The sequence below is a fragment of the Polypterus senegalus genome, chromosome 1 (assembly GCF_016835505.1).
Source record: "Polypterus senegalus isolate Bchr_013 chromosome 1, ASM1683550v1, whole genome shotgun sequence".
NCBI lineage: Eukaryota > Metazoa > Chordata > Cladistia > Polypteriformes > Polypteridae > Polypterus > Polypterus senegalus.
This window is the reverse complement of record NC_053154.1, coordinates 326,039,795-326,055,814: the sequence shown is the minus strand read 5'-3', so window position 1 is coordinate 326,055,814 and position 16,020 is coordinate 326,039,795. Positions and strand designations below refer to the sequence as shown.

General features: G+C 36.8%; 1 protein-coding gene across 6 annotated transcripts in view; it reads right to left on the bottom strand.

Moving 5' to 3' along the window:
• LOC120516032 (sorbin and SH3 domain-containing protein 1) overlaps positions 1-14,152 on the bottom strand; it is a 164,083-nt gene extending 149,931 nt beyond the window's left edge. Inside the window, exon 1 of one of the 6 annotated variants that reach the window (XM_039737462.1) lies at positions 13,950-14,152. In XM_039737462.1, the coding sequence (XP_039593396.1) occupies positions 13,950-14,038 (89 nt within the window). In that variant the 5' untranslated portion in view covers positions 14,039-14,152. The remainder of the gene's footprint in view (positions 1-13,949) is intronic. The other 5 variants (XM_039737472.1, XM_039737479.1, XM_039737488.1 and 2 more) reach the window with 5 other exon arrangements.
• Between the last annotated feature and the right edge of the window lie 1,868 nt (positions 14,153-16,020).

Below are 16,020 nucleotides of genomic sequence, written 5' to 3'. Positions count from 1 at the left end.
GAACAGGAGGAAGTCAAGAGCCCATCTTCTGAAGTAATTTGTCCTGTCTACAGATACCATACAATGAAGAAAATATTGTTATTTTTTAGTTATCCCATATAATTAATTGTATGAATCAACTTTTTTACACACTGTACACCTAATTTATGTGTGGACACTAGAGTAAAACCTTTTACATGATACATACAGGATAATTTATACAATACAGAAACAGAGCACATTCAAGTATTTGACAGGTTTCAGATAAGTAACTTATTTTTCAAAATCATGTGAGGATTGTTTGAGATATGTATGAGGGAGTAAGGTTAAAAGCAGTGTTGGGGTAACAGACAAGATCCCAGCTAGAGTAGGTCTGCAACAAGGATCTTCTTTAAGTCCTTACCTCTTTGATCTGGTTATGGATGTGTTGAGTCATGAGAAGAGAAAGCGTGGGAAGCCAACATGGAGATGGATGGATAAAGTAAAAAAATCTGAAGGAAAAGGGTGTGACTTGTGGAGGTGGTGCAGGACCAAGCTGTATGGAGAATGTTGATCAAGCACATCAACTTCTTAGAAAAGTGGGAAAAGATGAAGAGGAGGAGGAAGAAGAAAAAGGATGATATATATAACAACACAATTTCAACATGGCAAAATTAAGTGAAGATTTTTTTATATACATTTTAAAAAATACTATGCTTGCTCTCCTGATTTAAAATCAGATCTAGGGAATGTTGCTCCAAACACCAAAGGCCTAAATCTTAATAAATAAATTAATGTTAATACAAAGAATGCTCTCGAATATTGAGTCACACTCATATTGTAAAACAGTATATTCATGTCATTTCTGGGGATAAAAATTGTTCTAGTGAAACTCAGAATGGCCCCTTTGAAATGACAAGTAGACAGTAACATATTCTCACTTCAGGAAAGAAAGTGCCAAAAATGTATAATAAAATGCATTACTTCATAACTATATCTTAGAAAAGCAGAAGGCATTTTTTTTTTCATTTAAAACCCTTCCGGCTATTAAATGGACATATTTCACTGTTTCAAAGTGTTTGCTTTCACACGTAGATCCTGTAGACTAATTTTAAACTACAAGAACAGGCACTGCATTTTTTATTGGAAAATGCTTCATTTAAGTATACAGTATCCTATGGAAGTTTAACATACTGTATAACATGATTGTGAAAAAATAACTGACATGATTAATGTTGTACTTATCCTTTTATTTTCCTATTACACAATACTATCACTTAGGACAGGGATGTCATACTCAGTTTCTGGAGGGCCACGGCAGCTGCAGGTTTTTGTTTCAAACACTTTTTAAATTACTCTTGTGATAACAAGGATGTATTTAACCTTTGTTTCAATTAACTTGCCTTAATTGTGTATTAATTGTCTATTTCTTAACCAGCCAATAGATAGATAGATAGATAGATACTTTATTAATAATGAGAAGCCTAGTGAGTCAGCAGATAACCAGCTAAATCAAGGGACTCTAAGTCAAAGTTCCTGGAGCACCACTGCCTTCACTCTAATTTTTTTTAGAAGTCAGTGCTTGCTTGTAATAAAAGACGTCATTTAACTCTATGACTTCTTTATGCTCTCATTCTATCACACAAGAAATTTTCAAAACTGTTGACTTCCTTTTTTTTCTGAGAGTGGTATCAAAATGTTTTAAAGATTATGGGATGGGGATTAATCTGTTCTTAACTCAATTTTTCTTTTTGTAAAAACTTGATTGCTTTGTATGGATTGTAATAAAATTAATACAAAAAAATGTTTTAAGGATTAGACAAGATAAATATTTCTCCTTTACTTTTTCTTTCATTATTTTAGCTTGCACTAGAAATATCACACATTGTTTAAGCTGAGAGACAAGGTCCCATTTAAATAAAAACATTCAAAGATAAACTACAAAGAATATAGACTCTCAAGGTGAAATACAAGATAATTTATGTAACTAGTCTATATAAATAGAATCATAAGCCATTAGGGTGTCTTTTTGTTTGTCTCTTTGCTAATAATGCAAAAATTGCTGAACTGATTTTCACAAAATGTTGCACAAGCTTTGCCGCTGCTCCAACTTAAAATACGATATATGTATATTATATGTATATGTATGTATTATATCATTAAAGGGGTTATATTGTGAAGGGGGCAACTCACAACACAGCACCAAAGCAAGGACTACAATTTCCATTACTGTCAACAGCACGCTCAGTGTTCTGTAGCAGCCAAAGCAGAAGACCACAGGTATGTTCAGTTTTTTCTTCTCAATTCCATTGTCTTGCAGGATTATAGCTTTTGTCTAAGAGTACATCTTTTTGTCTCACTGTCAGTTGTATTTACAGTAAACTAAAACACCGGTCAACACACCTTGCTGTTTGCTGGCTGTCTACCACAATTGTTTAACATCCGAGTGCTGCCTTCTTGGAATTCACTTAGTCGCCCAACCTTTAGGCCTTTCTCTTTGAGCCATGCTACATGATCACACCAGAACAGTCAAGATCTCAGCCTCAGGCAAGATGAAAATGTCTCTGTCATACCAAAGACTCATTCTGATGATAGTCTATTTATCTTCCTGTGCCTTGACAATTGTTATTTTAACTTTTCATGCAGATTTCTATGAGGGTTGATGATTTTCTTTTGCCTTCTTTCTTGAGGTGTGAGTGCTTTTAATCTAACAATGTACTCAGAGATAAAAGAACCTAGTTTCAGGGAACATGTGCCGCCTCGTAAAATACAACAGCATTCTTTACAAAGATGCTTAATTATACAACATAGTTGCATCCAGTCATGTAGTGTGTCTCCTATAGCTCCACACTAACAACTACCCCAGTGGGTTCTCAATTTGGTGAATTAAGACCTTCAAAGAGGTCAGAAAACATTCCCATGGAGTTGGAGAGTGCTTGCAGGAAAGTATTCTGGAACTGAATGCTTTAAAATGTTCCTAAATTTATATTAAAATATTTTTTATTTTGACAACATAAATGAACATCATCATTGATGAATGTCTAAATTAGGCTGTGCTAAGCAGACGCAGACTATGTCAACTACAATAATTAACCTTATCTAAATGTGCAGTTCAGTACTGTATTTTGCAGTTAAGTGGATTTCAAGAAACACCAAGGGAAATGAAAAAAAAAAAAAAAATTGTCACCAAAATTATTGGGAAATTTTTTTCTGAAAATGTCAGTGTTAATTGAGAATGTGTGCATGTTCTCAGTGCATTTTTTGCTCTTTTGATATGCAGTACTATACTATAAGCTTATGTGCTGTATAACAAAATCTGGACAGAAAGAGGAAAATTTCCTAGAAATTGCAGGCTCGTCTAATGCAATGACTGAGTGAAAAGACAACATACCTACACTTAAGTGTGATACATCTAACCGAGTCCAATAAAAGTGACACAATTGGAATTAAGTTAATAAACCCTGAATTAATAAATCAATGCATTCTTTATCGTATTAATTAAATCATTTGTCATGCTACTATGCTTTATATAAATAACACAACATTATTTCTACCAATACATCATGTTGAAAGAGTAGAACATCCATCCATATCCAACTTGCTATATCCTAACTACAGGGTCACGGGGGTCTGCTGGATCCAATCCCAGCCAACACAGGGTGCAAGGCAGGAGGAAATCCCGGGCAGGGCGCCAGCCCACCGCAGGACACACACACATACACTAGGGACAATTTAGGATTGCCAATGCACCTAACCTACATGTCTTTGGACTGTGGGAGGAAACTGGAGCACCTGGAGGAAACCCACGCAGACATGGGGAGAACATGCAAACTTCACGCAGGGAGGACCCAGGAAGTGAACCCGGGTATCCTAACTGCAAGGCAGCAGCGCTACCACTGCGCCACCGTGCCGCCCCAAAGAGAAGAACAGCAAATACTTTTTTATTTGAATAATGAATAGATACATAATTTTATCTCCTCAGCTACACTTTACAGAACACCTTTCAAGTCAGATATCATCCCAGAGCACTTTACGTAAAACATTACAACTCAATTCTTAGACATAGAGAGAAAAATTCATGTAAACAATATAGCATCACTTTGTTTGATGCCTACTTAGCAAAATCAGCACAGCTAGTTAACATGACAGGATTTCAATTTAAGTGCCTGGAAGATTAGCACTGCCATAATTCAATGTCAGCCATTCAGTCAAATGATGGTTCATCTGAGTTCACTGTCCCGCACCTCCCCATTCAAATGCAAAAATAAAAACAATATGCATAACTTCTTTAAAAATTTCTGATATTTTTTACTTAATAAAAAATTACAATGTTAACCTTGTTTAGGCAAAATTAGTGTTATAGTTGTAGTAAATTCCTTCTGTCCAAGATATGAGCATTAATGACATTCATGAAGAAACTGCATAAAAAGGATATATTTAGCCTATAGTAATTGAGTTATTTAATCAAAAATAGTGATATTTCACAATTATTTTGCTTTCTTGATGTTGTTGGCATTTCACATATGTGCAATTTGTCTTCCACATCAGATAAAAAAGGGGAAGCACAATCTAAAACAGGAAAACAATATGAATAGTTAATCCAACAATAGCGGCATTCGCTCACATGGGGTCAAGTTAAGAGTTACCAGTTATACTACCTGGCACTCTATGCGCACTTTTTCCCACTCAATGCTGTGAGGAATGGCACTAGCTTTTTGTGACCCTGCAGTTGGTTACTTAGCTTAAGAATGTATGGGGAGGACTACAGTACTTTGACAAACATGTCTTTGACACTTGGTGGGGAGACCGAGAATACAATCCATAAAATTATGTAAACTCCACTTAGACAGGCAGGGATTTGACCTCCAGAGAATTGTAAGGAATCAGTACCAAACATGGGACAAATCACATTTCCACATTCAATCAGTCATAAGAACAAAAGAACTTTGACAAACAATAGGAGGCCATTTGGTCCATTAAGCTTGTCATCTTCGTCACCCCATAATTGTCTGCATGGAGCCTGCAGCGTTGCTTGTGTCCCTGTAAGAGTGAGTTTTGTGTATGTCCATTGTGTTAATGGACTGACACCCTATCCAGGAATTCTCATCTTGTGCCCAATGTCATTCATATCCTGAACAACCTTACCTCTTTTATTTGGATGAACTTAATTGGTACTTGTAAGAATTTTTTAAATCCACTCATCCATTTTCTAGACCCATAAGGTTGTATGGGGCAAATACTTTATGAAAGCTAGGAGCTTGACTGCTGTTGACTTAATCAGAGACACTTTAATAGAAACAACTACTTCACGCAACTAGTCAAATTATTTCTTTTTAACAATCATTCAAAATAACACCACACAGAAGGCAGGGACCAATAACACTATAATTTAGGATACACATAAGCACATGTTTGTCAATCTAGGAGGAAAAGCCAGACAAACAAAACATTCAAACTCCATAAGGAAAATGATTATGTACAGGAATCAAACATTCAGCCATAAAGTCATGAGATAGTGGTACTGACCAGTGTCCATATCATCTTCCAAAATGTTTCTTGTGTAACTAACTTGCATATAAATCTTTACAGATGTTTTTAATGTATTATATTGTCATTATTTCCCATACAAATTAACATGAGGAAGGCGTTCTGAAACAACCCACTCTTAACAGGTTCAGAGCCAATTTAATAACTGGACATGTACAGGAGAAACACAGAAGATGTGCAGACCTCACAAAGACAGGGATCTGGCTGAGAATTTATGAATATATAAGAAAATGTAATTTTAAAAATATAACTTTTCCAACAGAAGAGATAAATGAAAGGCACAAGTAAAATTACCTTACAGATACAAGCCTATGGACATCTGCCAGTCTTCAACTGAGATAAGTACTGAGCTCTTTCCTGTTAGCAGCACACCCAAACAATGCTAAGTGTTCTCACAAGATGAGCCAGACATCCAGTGGCTGTGTGAATGTTAACTATCTTGTGTGCCTGCACTTCTCTAATGTAATCAATGACACCCATGGATATATTCAAGCATAATTGTAAGCATGCTCAGTCTGATTCTAAGTAATGTTTCTTAAATGTGAAGAAATAAACTCCAACCAGAAACAACACATCATCTTTGTTTGATTGAAGAAAAAATTTCTTTAAGAATTGTTTTGTCAGATTGCCCATAAATGAAACAACATATTAGGTTGTGAATATGTGAAAGTGGACTGGTAAAGTGTGTCCTAAGATGCTGGAATAAGCTATTTCTGTCAGCTGCAGAGATTGTGAACCCATTAATGACAACAAACAAACCATTTTAAAGTAAGCATTGAAACAGCAAAATAATGATGCATAAAGTATTTACACAATATTCTCTTAATTCGTTTAATGATTTTTGGAGGATCGAGCCTGTCCTGACAGTTTTGCTTGCAAGGTAGGAACCAGTCCTGGACAGGGTGTTACTGCAGAGAAACCCCAGAGTGTAAACTTCAAAATATTCCAGTGAACATATGCAATGTTATCAATCTACCTGCCATTAGCCTACTAAGGTGGCACACTTAAAAATGAGTTGTATCTATGCACTATGTTTTTGTGAAGGTTTTGAAGTGTACATGACGCCATTTGTTTATGATTATTCTAGTTGCTGAGGTGAAGTGAAAAAACACATGATACATGCATGTGCTTAAAGCAGTGGAAAACACAGAATCAACAAATTATTGATTGCATTTTTGAGATACCCCAGCCTTACAGAAAAGCTCTGCTGATTAAGCTCAACCAAATAAGCTTTTTGTCCTGCATATAATAAGTGGAACTTTTCTGGACTCTCATCCAAAAACATTTACAGGGCAAGGACAAGTCTATTAAAAGGAGACACAGTCATTTGTGTGTGTATTGTTTATTGCCAATTCATTCTTTCAAAATACTGTTAAGACAGAACACTCTCAATGTTTCGTGTACAACAATATGTGTATCCCCTGTGACAGAATGCTCCTGTTTTAAATTCTAGATGGAAACAAATTATACTGTAATCAGACAGATAATTTAATATAGAGGAAGCAACATGCTTCTCTGTGTTACTCATAACATATATTACACATTGAAGCCTGTGCTCAAGTTTCAAGTAGGACTGTTTTTGAAGCAATAAACTACATACTTAAAATGTTTTTATTTTACAAATTAAACTAAAAACACACAGCCATTGCGTTTTGTGTGAATTTGACAGCAAAATAACAGTAACCTCAGTTTTCTCTCAAATGATTGATTGACAATGTCTGCATACAAAATAATGTGGCAACTTTCAGGAAGGAGTTTACAGTTTAGTATGGCTGTACACTTGTGCACATTGAAAGGTTCCCTTATTCAAATCTTGTGCATCATGCTGTGTGTTGAAGCCTGTGCTCTTTTTTTCTGGTTGCATGTTATTTGGGGCCATACAGGATAAGGTTAATGCATTTAGTTGATTTTTATTTTAATAAAACAGTAACAATAATTAAGAGCTAAGTTGAGCAGCAAACCAGTGACCTTGCTTTTCTCCTGAATACAAAAAAAATTACAACATAATTTAGTGGCATCAGTGCTGGCTCAATGCCACCATCTACTGGCAGAAGAAAGAGAGGAGAGGTTGCACTGATAATGTGTGATGCTGAACCCACCACAAGACAAACCACCTCAGGATCCCAAATTAGATGTTTTGCAATTATAGGGGCACACCTGCCAAAGCTAACTCTGATGTCCTATTGTGAAAGGCAAGGGCCTTTTTCCTGGGTTGTAATGTATCAATATCACTGGGGTGTAGGAAGTTCACCATGAAGCTTTGCTTCCAGATGTCCATCCACAATTATACTCATGAAAAAGTTTGGGAACCCCTCTTAATTCTTTGGATTTTTGTTTAACATTGGCTGAGCTTTCAATGTAGCAACTTCCTTATAATATAAGACATGTCTTATGGAAACAGTAGGATTTCAGCAGTGACATTAAGTTTATTGGATTAACAGAAAATATGCAATATGCATCATAAAATTAGACAGGTGCAGAAATGTGGGCACCCCAACAGAGATATAACATCAATACTTAGTTCAGCCTCCTTTTGCGAGGACGCTGTCCTCCTATAGCCTTTGATGAGTGTCTGGATTCTGGATGGAGTTATTTTTGACCCCATTCTTCCATACAAAATTTATCCAGTTCAGTTCAATTTGATGGCTGCTGAGCATGGACAGCCTGCTTCAAATCATCCCATAGATTTACGATGATATTCAAGTCAGGGGACTGTGACAGCCATTCCAGAACATTGTACTTCTCCCTCTGTATGAATGCCTTTGTAGATTTCGAACTGTGTTTTGGATCATTGTCTTGTTGGAATATCCAACCCCTGCGTAACCTCAACTTTGTGACTGATGCTTGAACATTATCCTGAAGAATTTTTTGATATTGGGTTGAATTCATCTGACCCTCAACTTTAACAAGGGCCCCAGTCCCTGAACTAGCCACACAGCCTCACAGCATGATGGAACCTCCACCAAATTTGACGGCAGGTAGCAGGTGTTTTTCTTGGAATGTGGTGTTGTTCTTCCACCATGCAAAGCACTTTTATTATGACCAAATAACTCAATTTTTGTCTCATCAGTCCAAAGCACTTTGTTCCAAAATGAATCTGGCTTGTCTAAATGAGCATTTCATACAACAAGCGACTCTGTTTGTGGTGTGAGTGCAGAAAGGGCTTCTTTCTCATCACCTGCCATACAGATGGTCTTTGTGCAAATTGTGCTGAATTGTAGAACGATGTACAGATACACCATCTGCAGCAAGAGGTTTCTTGTAGGTCTTTGGAGGTGATCTGTGGGTTGTCTGTAACCATTCTCACAATCCTGCGCATATGCCGCTCCTGTATTTTTCTTGGCCTGCCAGACCTGCTGGGTTTAACAGCAACTGTGCCTGTGGCCTTCCATTTCCTGATTACATTCCTTACAGTTGAAACTGACAGTTTAAACCTCTGAGATAGATTTTTGTAGCCTTCATCTAAACCATGAGACTGAACAATCTTTTTTCTTTTTCAGATCTTTTGAGAGTTGATTTGAGGATCCCATGCTGTCTGTGACTCTTCAGAGGAGAGTCAAAGGGAAGCACAACTTGCAATTGACCACCTTAAATACTTTTTACCACTCATGATTGGACACACCTGTCTATGAAGTTCAAGGCTTAACGAGCTAATCCAACCAATTTGGTGTTGCAGGTAATCAGTACTGAGTAGTTACATGCATTCAAATCAGCAAAATTACAAGGGGACCCACATTTTGGAACAGCCAGTTTTTCACATTTGATTTAATTTCATACAACTAAATACGGCTTCACTAAAAATCTTTGTTCAGAAAACACCCCAGTACTCAGATGTTCCTAGAAAATGAAAGACATACTGCTGTTATCCTTTTTGTTGAAAGTAGAGTAAATTATTATGCAGGCTGAGAGGGGTTCCCAAATTTTTTCATATGACTGTACCTCATTTTTTTGTAATTTCTATACAGCAAAAGCTGCCACATCACACATGATGAAAGGCTATATCACCCCTTTAGAGTCTGACCAGTGCATACAGTAAATGGTTTGTTTTCTTGAAATTCACTTCTACACATAAGCAAAGTATATGAAGATGTAGATTGTCATGTCTGATTGGAGTATTGTTCTCACCACACTGGACATCTGTGCTGCCAGAAACTGCAAGCTTATGGGTGTCTGTAAAACCCTCCATGAGAACGTTGGATGCCACCCAGGGTCATCACTGGCTTATACAGTATTTGCATTTTCTTTTATTAATCAAGTGATAGCTTTGGTTGCCTGTCACAAGTACACAGTAGTAGTAGTAGTATACACCCTGATTTATACTCTGCAAACCTTTTATTTAAATATCTTGGTACTCTATACAACATAAAACACTTGCAGTGCAAAAGAGAAACATGTTCATGGCATTTGCATCAGAATTTTCAATTTGTTTTAAATAGTTTCAAGAACCATGAAAACAGAACTATAGTGATTCAGTTGTAAAGGTAACACAGTCAGAGCCTGACATCAGTGGAAGAGACATTGTACTCTGAAAATGGATTAAAATAGCTTTTAATGGCCACTTTTAAGGACATTCTCAAAGATAACCACACATGAGAAAGGGACAACTCATCAAGGAAACATCATTAAGGAGAAGAACCTCAGATTTTTTCCTTTGCACTGGAGGAGACATGTTGAAAGGAAATATTCAGAATTAAGAAAGTAACTCAGCCCTTTTATGTAGCGCCTTCCACAGAGTATTAACTCTTTGCAAAGTAATCTGTCACTGTTTGAACAATTGAACTTTGTGGGGATCCTGTATAACTCACTTTTACACAACGTGTAAGGCACTATTGTATACAATGTCTTTGAAAGTTGTCCACATTGCATAGCCACTTATAAAGCAATTAATTTAATGTAGCAACCTTCACAGCAAAATACCATTACAAACCTATTCAAAGAGCTGAGTTTGTGAGCAACCCATCAAAGGATGGCTGAAATCCTGCATCAATAATGATTCTAGGGCACATTGTCTTTACTGCAAGACTGTCTCCTATGCTAAATTGTGTCACATTAAAAAGCAGATCTCCACTAAAAAAAACATTGAACAATTAAAACCATCTAACTCTTCAAAGCAATCCACACTACCACACATAACCAGTAACACAGATTCTTCTATAGTCATTCCATTTCATATATACTGGAAAATGACATTTTTAACATTAGCCAGTAACTAAATATATACACACATTTTACCAAAAAATATTTTTAACTAGTCGTCTGAAACATGGCAATATTTACTAATCACCTTGAATGTGCTGTTTTTTGCCTTTATCATGTTTAAAAGGCATCATTTGAGATATACAATCATATAACTTTATATTCTGATTTTTTTTCCCTTCTTTTGCTGTTCACAGCTGAATTTGGTTTATTTTGTTTTAGTTAATTTATTGTAATTATATTTGTATGTACTATAACTTATTGAAATTTCAGTCAAATCTTTTTATTAGTTCCTTTTCATATGGATATAAATATGAGGTAGTAATGTCATCTAGCGACTTCCAGGGCATGCATTAGCAACTTTCCACTGAAAATAGTTAACAACACTGTCTATAGCCCAGTTTTGCCTTTTTTAATGGCAAACTGCCCCCTTGTTGAAACAAACACAATTGGGGGAGCCACCCTTGGTGAAACAAACTCACTTAGATGCAGGAAACCATAATGCACAATGCTGCTGATCACTTACACACTTACAACCCAAAAAGAGCAATCCACAAGCTACTGACAGCAAACTGGGTTTTGCATAACTTAGTAGATGAGAAACGTTGACCCACTTGTAAACCAAATACAGCAACTTGAGACCCAGTGTTTCAGAAACACTGCCTTGCACACACCCAGCATTCAGATGCCGAAACTTGGAAGATCTGTGATACTTCATACTGGCAGGTAAAGTATGCATACCAGTGACTCACAACAGACCCATAGAGCCTCAATGGCAATGACCTGTACACTTTGTGAATGAAATATGGCCAAATGGCTGTTCCCAGATGGAGCCATATGTTTGGTGCATGACTGTAATATTACGGCACATTTTTCCTAAACAGCAATAGCATAAATTATTTAAGAAATTAGTTTAATTTTTCACAGTAGTCTCTATTAAAGAACTGTTTATGATGCAATGCGTCTCCCATTTTAGACTGCATTTTCTTTGACCAATCAATTATGTAGCGCTTTCATAGTGACTGAGAGCTCTCAGAGCTCTTTACTAACCAGTTCATATGTTTATTAGAATGCTTTTCAGAATGTATGCTTGTTAACATTTGCAAATCCAATTTATGGTCACATTCAGCAAGATCAAGTGCAAGGCAGGAAACGCACATGGGCCTTTGTAAAGCCTGCATGTACACACACTCATATGGCCAAATTAGAAATGCCAACCTAGCAAACCATATATGTGGGAATGCAGTATAAAACCACAATACCCAGACAAAAACACAAGTAAGCATGAGGAGAACATGAAAAGACAAGGTTCAGGAACTGAAAATGCTGGATTGATGTGGTGCCCTAGATTCTTAAGAATTTATGTTTATTTTATATACCATTGTTAAAAACTGTTTTACACAAAGTCTCCCACAGAACACCATTATAAATCTCTTTACAAAGAAATCAATTTTATTTGATTTAAAGTGTGATAGAAGTATTTACAATGCACTGCAGTAAAAGTTCATGACTTCGCATGCACTTGGCAGCAGATATGGAGGTAAAAGTCACGTGGCCTGGAGAAGACAACAGCAGAGAGAGGCCACGGACAAAAACCTCTCTCTCTTTCTATGCTGTCCACACTCCTAACTGGAAGGAATGCCAGAGTAAACAAGACAGGCATGTGACATTTCTCCCAATGTGCTCAACTTTTATTTTTGTCTTCAAAGAGGCTGCGATAGTTTCCATGAACAAAGATGTGTCTCAATGCCAGCGATTTCCGTCCTGTACGGACAGCAGCTGCTTCCAGCCAAATTTAGAAGAAAACTGCCTTTTAAAAAATCCTTTCAGGTAAGCAAGGATACTATCAGCTTAGGAAGGAAGGAGATACAGTATATCTGATACATGTGAAAGAGAAGTAGTAATAACAACAGTAGTAGTACTTTCACATATATACAGCCAAGACTGACACTGGCTTATTTTAGCACAGAAGCAGCAGAGACAGCATAATCCCCCCAAAAAATCTCATTATCAGTACCAACTCATTATTTGTCTAAATCTACACTAAGGCATGAAAGTGATTGACTTTAATAATGCTGTAAAGGAACTTTCTCATGTGGCTAATGTGTATGCCATCTAGTGTTTATTTACAAAATAACACCTTTCATCTTGAGTACTCTCCAAAATCCTTTCACAAATACAAAACTACCGGGATATTGGTGTCAGTTTGAACTGCTGCATTATGAAAGTGACACTAAGATCAGAATGATAAGCCAGCCAGCAGTGAGGAAAAGGTATGATTAAAAGAAGCTCCATCACAGCAGATGTACACAGAGTGTACTGTATGTATGAATTTACACTATAATGGATGTGACACTGTTAATCACACACATCTTTCACAATGAAGACGTACAAAGAAAAATAGAGATTCATAGAGAAGAAACCAACCTACACAAGAAAGATAGAAAGCATTTGTATCAATCCATCCATCTTATAAGCCACTTATCCAGCACTGCAAGCAAGTAGGGAACTTCATACATGGCAAAAACAAAAAGTACTATCTTATTCAATGCAAACAAATGCATTGGAGTGGAAAGCTATCGACACGAATACTATATAGATGAAAGTTTTTTATAGTTGGCTTTCCATTTTTCTGTTTGAGATCCCACTAGAACATGCAAAGCCAGACCAATGAGAAAAGAAATAACAAACCACACCATTGTAGTATTAAATAGAAGATACTGTGAGAAAGCTTTCCCAAACACACACTACTGAATTTAGTATTAGCAGCCACCATTAGAATTCCATTGTGCAAATCTTCAGGGTTTTTATTATTTGGACATGAAGGTTTATTAAAGTAGGTTCGTACAAGTTTAAACTAAAAAAAGCCCTTACTCATTCACCTTAGCAATATACATGATATGATATAATGGCAGAAAACTTGCTGAACTGTATTATAAACCTGCAATCAGGCAGTTAGCAAGTAATTTAAATAAAATGGCCACTAGCCATTGTCCACTTGATTAGATGTAAAACTGTACCAATCTTGATGCTAGACAACATGTTAACTAAGAAGTGAAAAATAACAGAATGTCAATCTAAGGGCAAAGGAATATGCATACCACATGTGATATTGATGGCAGGATACTAATTCTATCCCCCACATAAAATATATTAAAAAAAACAAACACAGTTTTAACATCCCCTAGTAGGATGGATGGGGGACTACATGATTCCCTTAGAATTATTGCTAGCCTCTTGTACCTTACCTTTTGTCACCTTTCTCTGTTAAAGGGGCCATTGCCTTCCAGGGATGCCTTGACCTACAGTGTTTATCAGCTGTGTCCAGCACTTTCATCAATATGCCAAATCACACATTTCACTTGCTGCCTCCTTAGATTCCCTTCTGGAAGGGACTTATCATCCCTGGTAGCTTTAAATACAACTCTCCTCCCTCCCATGGCTCCCAAATTAGCTTTGTTATTCAACAGTGTAATTCTGTCACTGGCTCATTAAGAACCCCCCACCTCCCTCCCCATCCCCATGCCTCACATTCCTGGAAATCTGACAAAATGCAGACGGCTCCACAAGAAGCCCATGTGCTGTGTCATTCCTAAAAGGGGCCGCCGCTAAAATCCAGTCATATAAATAGGATATGAAAACTTGAAAAATGCAGAGCCACTCATCTCCAAAGAGTACAGGTGATGGAGAAAGTGCTATATTACATAACAGAAGACCCAATGGGTGCTCTTCAAGAGTGCTAAGGTAGAAAGAATCCTGAACACAATAGTGGAAACATGGGTTTCAGTGAATATTTTCAAAACCGTCAGTCTTGCAAAAACAACAAATCTCAAAGTCTAGAAAAGACAAATCAGAGGAAGTGAGCACTCCAGCCATCCAGGGATTGAAGCATCCATTGCAACACTAAAAACGCAATAATAAGTATACCTGAGATCATATGATGGACCAACGTGAAATCCCTATAAGCAAGATGGAGTGTACATTAAGTCATTCACTGAACTAAGACAAAGAAACCTGTGTGGACTTTAAGCATTTTTATAAGGATGCGGGCGGCACGGTGGCGCAGTGGGTAGCGCTGTTGCCTTGCAGTTAGGAGACCCTGGTTCGCATTCCCGGGTCCTCCCTGCATGGAGTTTGCATGTTCTCCCCGTATCTGCGTGGGTTTCCTCCGGGTGCTCCGGTTTCCTCCCACAGTCCAAAGACATGTAGGTTAGGTGGTTTGGCGATTCTAAAAATTGTCACTAGTGTGTGCTTGGGGTGTGTGTGTGTGTGTGTGTGCGAGCCCTGCCCGGAGTTTTTTTCCTTCCTTTTGGTCCATATGAATGAGCATAAGCCTATGCATTTTTATGTGCTATTTACCTGTTTCTGCTTGTCATTTGCATTACAAAAAAAACAGTTCTAAAGAAAGTTGTAAATGTTGTGTTGAGCTACAGTATGTGAAGTATGTTGTGGTGTTCTGCTAGTATGATGCCTGCTTTGACAATTACGATGGCAATTGCCACTTTTAAGATATAGTAGGTCAAAGAAAGAGAAAACAAGCCAAGAAGCCCTGATCCTTGCAAAAGTAATTCAACCTTCAAATGCTGCTATATAAAATTGTTTCCTTGTTTGTTATATTTAAGGAGACCGATCGAGACTTCAGCTGGGCTGAGGTCAGGACCATGTACATGCAAAAAAAAATTCCACATTTTCCATTTACCCCATCACTGACAAATAGGTACTAACAATATTAACAAAATAAACAATCCATTCTATATATATATATATATATATATATATATATATATATATATATATATATATATATATATATATATATAGCTTACAGATATTTCTGTACTTGTGGTGGCCAAGAAGTGCTGTCCCACACATCCCTACATGCATCAGTGCTTAATCTGATTTCAATGACATAAAATTATGCTACACATGAAATACACATTAGCAGTTAATGTGCACATAAATTTTACCATTACATATCGTAAAATTGGTGTATGAAATCCTAGGCATAAGTCCTTGTTTTTTTGTTTTTTTTTGCCCCTTTTTGATGCACTGCTATACTCTTCCTGTTTTTAACCCTTTACTATAAGAAACAGTCCCACTTCTTACTTCATATTTTTTGCTTTCTTCATTTGTGGAAAACTGAAATGTGCCCCTTTACATTTCACACATGCTAAAAAAAAAGACACATTGGCATAAAAAGTACTAGTGTGCACAGGACAGCAATAAGCCAAGCAATACTGTAAATGCAAATTTTCTAATTCAATAATATTTGATCCAAATCAGGTATGGTGAAAATGAGCCTATGGTGGAATAAATCAC